General features: G+C 40.6%; 1 protein-coding gene across 3 annotated transcripts in view; it reads left to right on the top strand.

The window, feature by feature from the left end:
* STK33 (serine/threonine kinase 33) overlaps positions 1 to 14,927 on the top strand; it is a 133,215-nt gene extending 118,288 nt beyond the window's left edge. For all 3 annotated transcript variants that reach the window (XM_028516422.2, XM_036028977.1, XM_036028976.1), the window contains one exon: positions 14,103 to 14,927. In XM_028516422.2, coding sequence (XP_028372223.1) covers positions 14,103 to 14,315 — 213 coding nt within the window. In that variant the 3' untranslated portion in view covers positions 14,316 to 14,927. The remainder of the gene's footprint in view (positions 1 to 14,102) is intronic.
* The last annotated feature ends 532 nt before the right edge of the window (positions 14,928 to 15,459 follow it).

The following is a 15,459-nucleotide window of genomic DNA, read 5'->3' as shown; positions in this document are numbered from 1 at the left end:
AGTGACTAAGGAACTTTCCCATGCCTAAGTTTAGGCTATGATATCTTAGGAGGAATACCTTTTCCTGTCTGGGAATTTTTCTGTAAAGTGTTACCACTTAAAAGAAATAATTTTTGCCTTGGCCAGGGACCCAGGTGGTTGTAGCATTGTACCATGCACCAAAGGGTTGAGGGTTCAATCCCCGGTCAGGGCACACATCTAGGTTGTGGGTTCAATTCCCAGTTGGGGCACACACTGGAGGCAGTCAATTGATCTTTGTCTCTCACATTGATGTTTCTTTCTGTCTCTCTGTCTAAAATCAATAAAAACATATTCTCAGGTGAGGATAAAAAAATGAAAGAATTCTCATGCATTTAATAAACGAAGTTCTTTTCCCAAGGATTTTTATGAATAAATATGATAGTTTGCTAATTATATTGAATTTATGTTAAGAAATTACTTCTTTGAAATCTTCATTAATGGTGGGCAGTGCTACAGAAAGCTCTAAAGAGAAACTGAAAACAGGGTGACCAGTTACTCTCAAGTCCATACAGGATTCATACAATCATTCGTGTTCTTCAGAGTGGAATTTTAATTTTATTGAAATTTATCCTGTGAATATTGAACTACTTCCCATGGGAAAATTTTGTTTGTTAAAATTATATTGTTATATGGGCTATATGATATGATGATATGAATAACCTATACCTACTAAATTAAGAATATGTGTATGATTATCTTTTCATTAAAGTCTTTGAAACTTGGCTCTGATTTACATGGAAACCCGCCAGCAGTCCCTACTCTCCGCTGCATCAGTGTTCCCCCTTCTGGAGAACCTTGTAAATCCAGCTAGAGCCCTAACAATGTGTTCTCCCAAGCCAGGAAAATTACATTTTTTAGATAAGTGCCAGAACTCTTGGAAAACTAACAGAGGAAGTGAGGATTTGTTAAAAAACAAAAAACACTTGAGCTAAGCACTTTTCTCTTTCCCTGAGTAACTGCTCCCTGGTTCCAAATGCCCTGGACGTTGTGGGGAACACAGTCTGTATCACGCGTCACTTTTTCAAACTTGTTTGCACGTAGTTGGCCTTTGGCTATGTCCTTTCTTTTTTTCTTTTCATTTCTAACTTTTGGTGTATTTTGGGTAATGGCATTCTTTGAGGACAGAGATATTCTCTCACGTTTATCTTGTGTTTTGCAAGCTGAGCACATCTGGATAATGTTTTGTGCCATTAGTAACCCTCTGAAGTCCCTACAGTGGGTCCTTCATCTACTCTCAGACCCGAGACTTGAACTTCAACAGCAGCCTTCTCTCCTCTTCAAATGAGATGCTTGGCAGACCATTGCTTCTTGCAGGGGCATGCCTTTTCACATTAGGTCTTTAGTGATTTCTGATAAACATTACTGATACTTTCATTATTTATTAAGCTCAGAAAACAATTTAATTGTTTGTATGTCTGTAATTAAAATGCACTTCCTCGTAATCTTAGAGGGAGGGACTAGAAACTCTGGATGTGACTGAAGTACTATATTTGCCTTACAGAATTCCTGCTTCATAAAGGGGATACTGCTTAGTTGTTAAATTATTTATTGAATGCAGTCGAATATATTTGTTTAATGAAAATGGGGAAAATTTTTTATTCTTTTGTGATCATTTTTCTTGGCTGCAAACATGGCCTTTATGGTATCATAGGTGATAGTACATGTAGCAGATACTTTACCCAGTCTGGTAAGCAGAAAGGCAAGGTATCTTAAAGACTTGGAAAGTTATTTTGATCAATGAAATATATTCATATATTAGTTCTTCAAAGATAAGATGTGTTTGAATTTAAATAACATTGAAATTAAACAGTTGAGTTATGGTATATTGATATGTTTCAATAAGGAAAAAGTCAGGTTTTCGTGGTAGTTTAGTTGAGTAGGATAAAAAATTTTCTTTTCTTTACAAATTAAATCTTAGCCTTTGAGCTCATATGAATCTGTGCAGATTTGGTGGTGTTCTCACAATTTGGCATGCTTTTGTTCTCCAGTATTGAAGCATTGCAATCTGGTATATGTGTCCAAGCACTGCACTTAAAATATCATGGTGGTTCAAGCCTAAGCTCCAAACCTAAGATGTCTGGGTTCAAATCCTGGCTTTACCACTTGCAAACTTTCCAACCTTGGGCAAGTCTGTAGGCCTCTGTTTTCTCATCTGTAAAATGGGATTAATAGCATCAACTAAGAGCTAAATGAAATAATTGCATGTAACACTCTTGACATGTGATAAGCACAGATTAATGTTAACTTATTTTTTATTATTATTATTTTTTAGATTTGTCTGACACCCAGTATACTTTTATTTTCTTTCATTTTCTTTTTTAAATTATATTTTATTGATTATGCTACTACAGTTGTCCCAAATTTTCCTCTCTGCCTCCCTCCATTATGCTCCCCCATCTCCCTCAGGCAATCCCCACGCCATTGTTCATATCCATGGGTCATAACTCACAAAAAACTCACAATTATTAACAACCACACCTAAAACAAAAACAAACTAAGCAATCAACTAGAACAGGAACAGAACCACAGAAATGGAGATCACATGGAGGGTTAGCAACAGGGGAGTGGGAGGAGGGGAGAGGGGGAAAAGGTACAGAGAATAAGTAGCATAGATGGTAGGTAGAAAATAGGGGGAGGGTAAGAATAGTATGCGAAATGTAGAAGCTAAAGAACTTATGACACATGGACATGAACTAAACGGGGGGAATGTGGGTGGGAGGGGGGTGCAGGGTGGAGGGGAGTGAAGGGGGAAATGGGACAACTGTAATAGCATAATCAATAAAATATATTAAAAATAAACAAACAAAAATATTATTATTATTTGTATTTATTTATTTTTCGAGAAGAGGAAGGGAGGGAGAAAGAGAGGGAGAGAAACATCACTGTGCGAGAGATACATCGACTGGTTGCCTCTTACATGTCCCCACCTGGGGACCCAGCCTGCAACCCAGGCATGTGCCTTGACTGGATCAAATCAGCGACCTTTTGGCTCTCAGGCCAGCACTCAGTCCACTGAGCCACACCAACCAGGGCTAATGTTAACTTATTTTATTACTATATTGCTAAAGAACTTGTATAGAATATTACTAAAATTGCACGATTTTTTTCCTGCCAGTTTCAAGGCTCCTTTGGCTATAGGTGTTAGAATAAACTAATGAACAAAGAATAAGAAATACCATTTTCAAAGATGATAACGTGATGCTTCCAACCCCAGTTGCCCTCTGAGTTTGGTGGGGTCCCCAGTGTACTGTGGTGGACTGTGTTATGTTTCCCAGTTGTTTCATCCCTCCCTGTAAGGGATCATACAGTCACATCCTTCACCCTGTGACTTTGCAGCTCTCCCTGTTAAAATAAATGAAGGGAATTTTCTTTTTCACTCCACTAATGTTTGTCTGAGTTACATGACTCACTTTGGCTCATGGAATGTGAAGAGGTGTAATGTAAACAGACACCTTAAGAGTGTGTGTGACTTAGCTGGCTCTGTGTGTGTCTGCCACCCACCATGAGGAGCACATGCCTGCAGGGAGCCCCAGATCTCGGAATCCTAAGGACTGTGGAGCAGACCTGAACCCAAAGCAAAGCCTGAAGTCTAGACTAGCACAGCCAAGCCCTACAGCTAATTGAGAAAAATTAATATCTGTTGTTATAAGACTTTTGTAGTTGTTTCTTATGTAGTTGTACAGAAAAGAGTTAATGAAGCAGGCCTATACTGCTATCTTCGAAAAGGTTTGCTTGCAAGGCTGGTCCCTGGCTGGTGTCTGAGAACTTAGGTTTTGAAACGGTTGCTACCATTAACAGATAAGAATGATTCATTGCACCTTGGCTGGTGTGGCTCAGTGTATTGAGTGCTGGCCAGCGAACCAAAAGGTCACCAATTCGATTCCCAGTCAGGGCACATGTCTGGGTTGCAGGCCAGGTCCCCAGTAGGATGCATGTGAGAGGCAACCCGTCAGTGCATCTCACACATTGATGTTTCTTTCTCTCCCTCTCTTTCTTCCTCCCTTCCCATCTCTCTAAAAATAAATAAATAAAATCTTTTTTTTAAAGGAATGATTCATCATGCCTAAACTCTTTGTACAAACAATATGCTTTCTGCTGAACACCTGGTTTCCTCCTGGGAGTCTGGAATTTTGGCAGGTGCGAGGCAGAGGCTGCTTACCCGACCAGCTCCCAGCAATAACCCTGGATTGTGGGCTCTATGAGAGCTTCCCTGGTTGGCAGCATCTCACATGCATTGTCACAACCTGCTGCTGCGGTAACTAAATGCATTCGGTGTGGTGGAAGAGAGCCCTTGAAGCGTGAGCCTGGTTTCCACCTGACTTCACCTCGAGAGCCTTTTATCGTTGCTAATTGTGCCATACGGCCTTTCACTGTACTAAATCCTAGCAATGAACACAACTGTATACTGAATCATGGAACCTGGGGGTGGCCTTGGGGGCCTCCAAACCCAGTAGCATGACTGCAGCGACAGCTGACTAAGAAAGGTACAAATAATTGATTGTGCTAACAGGAATGGTGACCCCATTTTTCTTTCATCTAATAATGCTGTTTGCAGTGCCAGGTGCTGGTTTGGATTCATAGACTTCCATAAACAACAGCGCTGTGGTTGCTCTTTTGACCCGCTCTGGAACCTCCCACGGGAGGGCTTGGGTTTCACCACCACAGACTCAGCCAGGCACCCACAGTTAAATGGATGGACTGGTGAATCCTTTCGAATCATTTCCCTGGTTTCCCAAGAGTGCTTTTGCTTAGTGCCCCTTAGGGTCTGGAGCTGTTAGGATATGCCACGTATACCTTTTCCCTGGGGAGAACCCACCATTGGGTTGGGCTATTACTAATGTGCTTCAATCAGATATGTTAATTTGGGGCCATTCATCTCTTTTCATGCCTTTATGCTCTAATTGTCACCTATACAAGATCTTCATAATTGTAAACCCCACCAAACAGTGTTTTAATTTTTGCTTTAAACAGTCATCTGTATTCCAAGAAATTAAGAGGAAAAGCTGTCATATAGTTACCCAGATACTTACTATTTCTGGTGTTCTCCTTTCCTTTCTGAAAATCCAGTTTTTCATCTGGTGTGATTTCCCTTCGGTCTGAAGGAGTCCCTTTGATTTCTTGTATTGCATGTCTGCGGGTGATGAATTCTCCTAGTTTTCTTTTATCTAGAATGTCTTCATTTTGTCTTAACTTTTGAAGGATAGTTTCTGTTTACAGAATTCTGTCTTCCCATGGTTTGGCGTCCACACTTTAAAGATGTTATTCTACTGCCTTCTGGCTTCCAGTTTCTCTGATAAGAAGTCATTTGTAATTTGAAGTGTCCTTTCCTTATATGTAATGTGTTCCTATCCTCCGAATGTTTTCAAGATTTTCTCTTTATCTTTGGTTTTTAGCAGTTTGACAATGACATTTTCAGGCACATTCTTCACATTTATCCAGTTTGGCGTTTGCCGAACTTCCTGAATCTGTAAATTTGTATCTTTTAGACATTTTGTCATTATTTTTTCTTAAGTTTTTTCAGATACTCTACTCACATGTTAGACCTTTTGATATTGTTCTGTAGTTCATTGAGGCACATTCTATTTTTTATCAATCTCATCTTTAAATTGGAAATATTCTACTGATCTATCTTAAGGTTTGCTCTCCTGGTATCTCCATTTTCCTATTAAACCTATATTGTGACAGGTGTAATATTTAATTTCACATATTATATTTTATTCTAAAATTTTAATTTGGTTTGCTGATAACTCCTTTATTCATCAAATAATATTTTTCTTAACAGCACTGATAATAGTTGTGATAACTATTTTTCAAAATCCTTGTTTGCTAATTCCAACATCTGGGTCATCTCAGGGTCTGTCTCAATACATTAATTGTTATTTCTGTTAAGTAACTTTGCATGTATCCTAGCCATTGAAAATGTTATGTTGTGCTGACTTTGGATTCAGCTCTGTTCCGCCAAAAAGTGTTGATGTTTCTTTTTTAGCTGGTGGTTTGAGGTTAAACACAAACGGCAAATTGTCTCTCAGCCAGCAGTTCAAAGCTTAGGTCAGTTCATATATCTTCAGCTGGCCAGAATTTAGGACACCCCCTTCTCTGGCTGTGTCCTTTTAGAGATTCTCTCAATGCTTCCTGGTATCTGTGGTTGCTTTGAATACTATTCTCTAATTCTTAAGACCAGAACGGGAGAATTGTAAAAGTACCCAGTCTGGGGCAGTGGTGGGGAGAGGGGAGAACCCCATTGTTGTCAAAGGAGTATCATATGACACAGCAGCAGGAATCATGGAAGCCAGAAAACAATGGAACAGCATTGCTAAAGTGCTAAAAACATATGAAACAAAAAAACGTGCCAGCTCGGAATTCTTTAGTGATAATTTGCCTTCAAATATAAAGATAAAAATGTTGTCAGGTATATAACAGATGAGGGGATTTGTTACCAGCATGTTTTGCTATAAGAGATACTAAAAGAAAAATTTCAAGATAAAAGAAAAAATTCAAAGTAAAAGAAAATGATCCCAGATGGGAGTACTGAACTGCAGGAACATATTAAGGTCATTGGCAGGAGTAAATATGTGAGTAAAACTCCTTTTAAACACATCATAACAGATGCACAAAAATAGAAAATCTAAATAGTTCTATATTTATTTTTAAAATTGAATTTATGATTAAGAACTTTCCAAGAAAGAAAACTGCAGTCCCAAATAATTTCACTGGTAAATTCTTCCAAATATTCAAAGAAGAAAGAAGAGAAAGCTTTTTACACCAGCTCTTGAGACTATTTCTCAACACATTTATAAGGTGAGCATCACATTAATACCAAAACATGACAGGGTTATTACGAGAAAAGACAATTATTAGCCAATATCGCTCATAAATATAGATGCAAAAATCTGAAGCTCAATACTGGCGAGCTGAATCCAGAAATACATAGAAAACGTAAGGCATCCTGATCAGGTGGACAGTGTATTCCAGGAATGTGTGTTTGAGTTAGCATCCAAGAATCAACCGACATAATTTACCACACTAATAGGTAGAGGGAAAGCCATGTGACCATCTCATTAATTTTGAAAAACATTGAGTAAAATTCAACAATCAAACATGAGAAAACCCCTCAGCAGAGTGGGACAGATGGGAGCTTCTTTTACATACTAAGAGATTTTTACACCCCCCCCCCCCCCCGCCCCAGAACTTCTAAAGCTAGTCTTACAGTGGTGCCTCGGTACTCACAGTTAACTCGTTCTAGAACATGTGACAAGTGCTGAAACCGACTAGGCCTGGATGCTGAAGTGTTTTCTCTCGCTGGACGGCATTGTGACTCTCAAGTTCTAGCCAGCGCCACAAGCCCCGAGCAAGCGCTGAGTGCAGAAATGTGTTTTTCTTACCAAAAAGCCATGAGTGCAGGGTTTGATGAGTTGTGAAGCTGACAAGTTCTGAGGTATCACTGTATTTTTAGTGGCGGAGGGAGGGAGAAAGAAAGGGAGAGAAACATTGATGAGAGAGAAACATCGGTTGGTTGCCTTCTGCAAACACCCCAGCCGGAGCCCGCAACCCAGGCACATGCCCTGACCAGGAATCAAACCAGTGACCTTTCAGTTTGCAGGACAATACCCAACTGAGCCACACAGTCAGGGCTTGCCTTATTTTTAATGTGCCAGGGGTGTTAACCAGTACAACGAGGGAAATAAAAAGAAGTAAAATTATGTAGATGGAAAAGTAAAACTGTCTCTATTTGTAGATGACACTAGCAATGACCAACTAGAAAACAAAATTTTAAAATACCATTTAAAATATTATTGTAAAACATAAAGTACTTAATGATAAATTAATATGTAATACATTTGTATAATCTAATGTAATACAATCTAATAAAAATATGTAAAGCATTTATACCAAAATCTACAACATATTGCTGAGTGAAATTGAAGAGTATTGAAATATATGGGGAGATATACCATGTTCATTGATTGGAAGATCTGATATTTTTAAGATATCAGTTCTCCCCAAATTATAACTTTAAAGCTACCTCAATTGAAATCTAGGACTTTTTCTTTTCTTTTAGAAATTAACAAGACAGTTCTAAAATGTATTTGGAAATGCATAAGAGCTAGAACACAACAAGTTGAAAGGAACGAAGTTGGAGAACTTACATGACCTGATTTCCATACTTACTGTATAGCTGCAGTAGTTGATCCAGTGGGGTGTTGGTGTAAGAATAGACAAATATATGAATAAAACAAAATCAAGAGCCTAGAAATTGACCCACACTTACATAGTCAATTGATTATTGACAGATGTAAAGTCATTCAGTGGGCAAAGGATAGTTTTTTTCAATAAAATGGTACTGGAATAATAGGATATTTATATAGAAAAATTAACTTTGGCATTCTTAGCTTACACTGTACACAAAAATTTGTTTGAGGAGGGTTATAGACCTAAATCTAAAAATTAAACTGTAAGGCCTGGGAGAGTATCTTCCAACCAGAGAGTAGTCAGAATTCTTAGAACACAGGAAGCACTTTAAAAAATGGATAAAATGAAAGCCCTGGCCAGGTAGCTCAGTTGGTTACAGCATTGTCCCAAAAAGACAAGGTTATGGGTTTGATCTCCAGTCAGGATGGAGATATGTATCTATATCTATATCTATATCTATATCTATATTTATATCTCTATCTAGATAGATATCTATCTATATATACCAGTGCATGTCTGTCTATATATATATATGCATATGCCCTGACTGGAGATCAATACAACCAGTAAATGCATAAATAAGTGGAACAACGAATCGATGTTTCTCTTTCTTTCTCTAAAAATTCAATAAAAATCAATCAAAATGAATAAAATGGCCTTTATCAAATGTAAACACATTTGTTCATTTAAAAGATATTGAAAAGGAATAGGAAAGCCACAGACAGGGAGAAAATATTGGCAATAAATATATCTGATGAGGGACTTGTATCCAGTATGTGAAGATAATTCCTACAAGTCAATGATAATAAGGCAGTCCAATTTTGAAAATAGCCATGTCTCGAACAGACACTTCAGATAGGAAGATATACAAGAAGTCAATAAGCATATGAAAAATGTACAAGATCATTAGTCATCAGGAAAATACAGTGATATCAGGAAAAGCCATAATGATATAATACTATACTCTAGAATTGTCAAATTTAAAAAGACTGGAAAGTCCAACTTTTAGCAAATATTTGAGCAACTGGAGTTTTTCTGCATTGCTGATAAGAATGCAAAATGGCATAATTCCTTTGGAATACAGTTGGCAGTTATTTATAAAGTGAAGCATTTACTTACCATTTACCCAGTAAATCCCAAGTGGAAGTTTGAAAAAGGATTTCTAGAATATGTTTATAGCAGCTTTATATATAAACAACCCCAAACTGGCAATAGCCCAAATATCCATTAATAGAAGAATGGATAAACAAATTATACCACATGTACATACAATCAAATATTACTTAACAATAAAAATATTAAATCATGGACAAATCTCAAAAACATGATACAATACCATGAGAATCTACTTTTTTTAAGATTTTATTTTTTAGAGAGGGGGAAGAGAGGGAGAAAGAGAGGGCGAGAAACATCAACATGTGAGAGAAACATCAATTGGTTGCCTTTCACACCACCCACAATCGGAGGACCTGGCCCGCAACCCAGGCATGTCCCCTGACTCTGAACGGAACCAGTGACCTTTCGGTTTGCAGGATGACACCCACTCCACTGAGCCACATCAGTCAGGGTATAGAATCTATTATCTTAATGAAAGTTCCAATTAAAACATGAAGCAAAAGAAGTTGGAAACTAAAAATACGTACTGTATGTTATTTCATTTATATGAAGTTTTAGAAAAGACAAAGTAATTTATGTTGAAAAACACCAGAACACTTACAGCCCCAGGACAGAAGGGAGTTGATGAGGATGTGGCACTAGGGGACTTTCTAGGAAGTTGCTCTACTTCTTTTTTTTTTTTTTTTAATTTATTAATTTTTTTTAGAGAGGGAAGGGAGGGAGAGAGAGAGAGAGAGAAACATCAATGTGTGGTTGCTGGGGGTTATGGCCTGCAACCCAGGCATGTACCCTGGCTGGGAATCGAACCTGGGACACTTTGGTTCCCAGCCCGCGCTCAATCCACTGAGCTACGCCAGCCAGGGTGGAAGTTGCTCTACTTCTTGATGGGCGTGTTGGGTATACTGGTCTGTGCATTGTCAAAACTCATAAAACTGTACACTTGAAACTTGTTCATTCTACTGTATATAAATTATACTTTAATTAAAAAGAGATGTTTACATCTCTCTAACTTGCAAGCTAGTTTTTATTTTCATTAACTCCATACAGGACTCAGCTTTTTATGTGGGAAGGCTTATACAAGAAATCTGTGTATTTGGAAGTCAGTTTCTCTTCTTCCCTTTGCTCATCTTTCCCTTCCTCCTTCGTTCTGAAAAGCACAGGACTGGGAGCGAAAGTGGGCGACCATTGCAGCCGACAGTGTGGCGAGAAACTTGTATCAGAGTGTTCTGTCACTTGCACCTTGTGCAGGCCTATTATTTGAATGTGTGACTCTAGAAATGGTTGCTATGGTGATAAACCACTTTACTTAAATAGCATATATTTTACTCAAAATTCAGAGAAGTGGTAGCAGTTTCTAGCAATCATGCACTGGTATTAGCTTTCAGGGATAAGCCAAGAGCTCACAGGTTTTGCATCCATTATCACTAGATGAGTTCATCAGGTTAAAGTCATGCCAGTGAATAATGAAATATGTATATTTAGCCCAGTTTTCTTGTTACATATCTCCCCTTGCACACATGATGCCCTCTTTTCAAGGCTGGTAATATGAGCTGGAGAAAGCAGGCCAAGGGTGCTGAGTTACTAAAAGATGGAGCTGCAGGGAACCTTGTAAGGTCATCTTTTCCATCATTCTGCCTCCGGGAGGCCTGGCTGTCCTTCTGCAGTCCCAGAGGGCGAGGATCCTCGGGTGAGGCTCTGTCGGAGGGAGGAGCAATGGCAGAGCTGCCCCGACGCAGCCTTCCTGCCGGCCGGCCACGCTCCGAGATGGGGTCCAGCTCTGGTGCTGAAACCTTTTATGGATTGTGATTACACGGGTCCTCTAGTTCTGTATATTTTTGAGACTGAAGAACCCTCTTGCAAAGAAACCTCCACCCACTAATCAGATTAGTAGCCTGTCTATAAACCTTCTTGGTCTCTTTTTTCTGTTCTAGCTGGTTGTAGTGTTATGGGTATGAATTCTCCATGATTTTGTATAAGGATAGATTTTTTTTCTTTGATTTTGAAGGTGCTTACTGATGATAGCCAGGTTTTCTTGGTTACTGTGCAGTAGTATACCAGTGTCTTCAGGAACTAGTCTAGTGATTTTTATTGTAGATCCTCTTTCTTGGACTGAGGATGATGGCCAACAGTCTCGTAATGATCCTTTAGACTCCTTCCCCTTAGACCTGAACACTGGTGTTCCTCTCTCGTCTTCTCCCCCTTTGTACGAGCTTACGGGAGCCCTTCACCTTCTGTGTGTCTTTCATGACCTGCAGGATCTCAGTAACTCCTGGAGCCTTGGCAGTTCCACTTTCGCTTTCTCTGTCTGTGACTCATAAAACTGTCAAATTGTGTCAGTGGCAGACCTTCGAGGAATTCCATCAACTATGAGAACAGAAAAACAGACAGCTAAATTTAGATAATCTATAACCTAAAATCTGTATCCCTGAAAAATTAAGATTTGTTCGTGTTGCTAGACAAAAACCTAGAAACCAGAATTTGCCTTGGCTGGTTATGTTCCAAGGAGATGAGAGACGTGGCTTTTGGTGAAGAAAGTTAATGCCTTGCCCGAAGGGCTGCATGGGGACCCGCCTGTGCCCGTGTTTGGTTGGCGTCGGAGAGCAGTCTCAACGGGAGGAAATGTAAGAGGAGTCTTTAGGAAAGCTCTTATGACTCTGCTTCTTAAAGTTAATGCAAGTGCAAATTATCATCAGAGACATGGTAAAGCGTACACATGGACAATATTTAACAAAAAGCACACATACGCACAGAAGCTGGTAAGTGGTAAACATTCGCATAAAGGTAAGTGGGTTTGCGTTGATGTTACCAGGGAGCAGAGGAACAAATATTGTGATTTATTTCACTGTACCCAGTTTTAGGCCGACTTTGGAGCTCCATTAAAATATGGTCGACAATATCAGTTTTAACATGCATTCAATACCAGACTGAAAACAAAGTAAGAAAACAAGCGCTTGTGTGTTTCTGGTAAGAGCATTAGTATAATGACTCAAGTACACTGATTAACAAAAGGGAGCCTGAGGAAGAATGGAAACATTCAACCAGGCAGGAATATGAGTGCATGAGAAAGAAGATGACTGAGTCCCTATTCCTGTTCTCAAGAATATTGGTTGTGGTGGACCTGCTGAAAAACGTTTCCTCGATGTCCTAGAGGTGGAAATGTCAAAGAGAGAGGGTTACAGTTAGGTTCACTTTTTAATAGGATTTGTATGTCAAGTGGATTGAAATTTCCATGATAGATTTCATGTCTTTGGGACCAGGACTGCACTAGACGAAGCCCCTCACCTTCAGCCAGATGCCGATGCCGTGCCAGGACATCTGGGTGCTGTCCTCTCCCCCTGTTGCAGTGAGAGGATACCACCTACATTACTGAAAGCAGTACACTTTAAGTGTTTTCTGTTTCTTGAAAGACTATACAGAAAAGCAACACAGGAATTTCCTTGGGGAGAAAAAACTGAAGAAAAGACCTGTTTACATTTCAAAATTTATACAAATTAATTTTTCAATGAACAAAATTACCAGCTCAAGAACTAGCACACACTGTCGTTGAGTCATGCAGAGTGGCGCTCTGCAGAGGCACATGCTTCAGGGCTCCCTATGGTGCGCAGCCGTCAGGTAGATTTTCTCTTTCTTGAAATGCCGGCACCAAAAATTGTTACGCGACCTGTAGTTTTGGTGCAGCCCAGGGAGGTCATTTACTTATTGGACACGTAGATATTAAGTGCTGCCACTGTGCACAAAACATGGCCACCTGAATCCCAGGAGCCTGAGTGACCAGGGTTCATTGTTTTGGGTCACATGTAGTTTTTCCCTTTCCAGTCATTAACCTAACTGTCACCACGTGCACACGCTGTTTCCCTTGACTGGAGTACTCACTGGTGAGCCCTGCCCCAGACCACTCTGTGCGCACTCGCGAGGCCTTGCTGGACCCCACCTCGAGTCTCGCCCTGGCCTGCTTGTGTCTGCCTCCTAAGACACTCCCGGCTCTTTCCAAGCTCTGTGTCATTTAATTAGAAGTGATCACCTGTAGAATGGGTCTAAAGTCAGCATAGACTCTGCTTCCCTCCTGACAGGATTAGAGACCGTCTCCTCCGTGTGGGGTGAGGTGGCCTGAGAAAACACAGTCGCCGGTTAAAATCCGGTCTGCCTGTTTCAAGGTTTGAAGCTACAGAGTACTTTCACGGCCACCACCTTGCTCATTCTCACAATAGACTCGTGTAGTAAATGTGCAGTTACCACTCTCCCCACGTGGCAGTGAGGCGTCAAGGCTCTGGGGGGGCCTACAGGCCTGGCCTGGCAGTGCAATGGGGCACAGATGCCAGCACCTGGCCCCAGTGTGGAGAACGGCAAGGCTGTGAGGAGCAGCCCATGCAGCAGCTTTGTATCCAGGCAGAAAGAATAGTCGTGATGGGCTTGTGGGGACCCACGCAAATGTCACCGCGTGTCTAGAATCTGTGAAGACGAGCCGAGCAAGGCTGTGTGCAAACGCACTTCCCCATGCAAATGTCAGCACACATTTGCTTCCGTTTGGTGTGGCTGAGGGTCTGAAATCGTATCTCGAGTTTGCTCTCCACCAAACACTAAACAACCCCGAGTTCCTGAAGGTGCCAGCGGGCCTTTCTGTGCCATAATAACAATTTTACAATGTGATTAGTTTACATCTCGTACCTGGAGAGTGTGCAGCTTGCAAATCTGGGACAATTTTGCATTTCTTTGCTTCTTTGAATTGATGTGTGTTGCTTTGTGCCTGAAAATTAATCCAGCCCTTTTATTTCTAGCCCACTGCTGACAAAAAGAAACTTCCCGTGACCAGTAAGAAGGGAAACACGGAGAACCTGGACTCAAGCAGTGCAAGCTCCACGTCCAGCAAACTCCTTCCAGCCGGAATCAAGGGAGAACTAGAGAAAACCTCTGTGACTTCCAGCCACGTAACAACCAACAAATACACTCCTAAATCCTACGCCCTGCCCAGAACCAAAAAGAAACTCTAAGGTTCCCTCCAACACTGATTAGCACGAAAACAGAGCTGCTCTTCCTAGTGCTAAAATGAGGGGGTAGGATGTGTAAAGGACCAGCGCTACATGAGCTTTTAGCTCCACCAAGCCTAGCAGTGTGCTTGCACCAGTTTAGAATTGAAGCTAGTTACCTCCAAGCAGCGTGGTGTCGAAGGACAGCCCCTCGCAGGCTTGATGGCGGGGCTGCGGTGGAAACCGGTGCAAGGCCCTTGGAGGGTTGTTTAGAGGAGCAGGCGCCCTCGGAGCAGGGCTGTGGGCATGCCTGCCCAGTTTTACTTCACGTTCTTAGATTTCAGCACGGTTCTTTACAGGGGAAGCGAGAGCCACACGTGGTGATGGAAGTTCCTAATAATTATGTGCACTTTGCACTAAAAGACTTTGTTAGGAAATCACTAATAAACTTACCACGGGCATAACAGCAGATGTGCCTCGGCCATTCACGTGTGTTCTTGTGATGGTAGGTTGCTATAGATTGTTTAACACAATTTAAATGTAGAAAAATAGGAGATTTTATAACTGCTTGTCATTAACTTGCTGCTAAATTCCCAATGTATTGATTGACTCAATAAAAGACAGATGTTACCCATGCACATTAATTTTTATGTTAACAAGGAGTGAATATCATAAGGTCCTCTAAGCCCCTGTGCAAATTGGGAGCTTGGTCCACCACTGCAAAGGGCGGCACCCATCTCTGGGCAAGGTCATGAGGCTGGGTGCAGCGAGGAGAACATAATTACTCTTTTTTAAAAAAATTGATTTGAGAGAGAGAGACAAATACCGATTTGTAGTTCCATTGATTTATGCATTCATTGGTTGCTTCTTGTATATGCCCTGGCCAGAGATTGAACTCACAGACTTGGTATATTGGAATAACACTCTAACCAACTGACCTACCAGACCAGGATCCATAATCACTCTTAGTATTACGGGTTTCTTATTCTATACCTGGGCAAAATAATTTTGCCATTCCAAGTCAAACTGAGTGAGTGGATGCTTCACTCGGTCTTCCAAATCACTTCTAAAGAGAACATTTACATTGGCTTTTACCTTTATAAAGTAGTAACCTAGTTCCATTCCAGCCCCCCGTCCCATGTAGGGTTGTCATATAGGCCTCCAAAAT

Source organism: Phyllostomus discolor, chromosome 6 (genome assembly GCF_004126475.2).
Source record: "Phyllostomus discolor isolate MPI-MPIP mPhyDis1 chromosome 6, mPhyDis1.pri.v3, whole genome shotgun sequence".
NCBI lineage: Eukaryota > Metazoa > Chordata > Mammalia > Chiroptera > Phyllostomidae > Phyllostomus > Phyllostomus discolor.
Note: the sequence above shows the minus strand (reverse complement) of the source record. Positions and strands in the feature narration are given on the sequence as shown.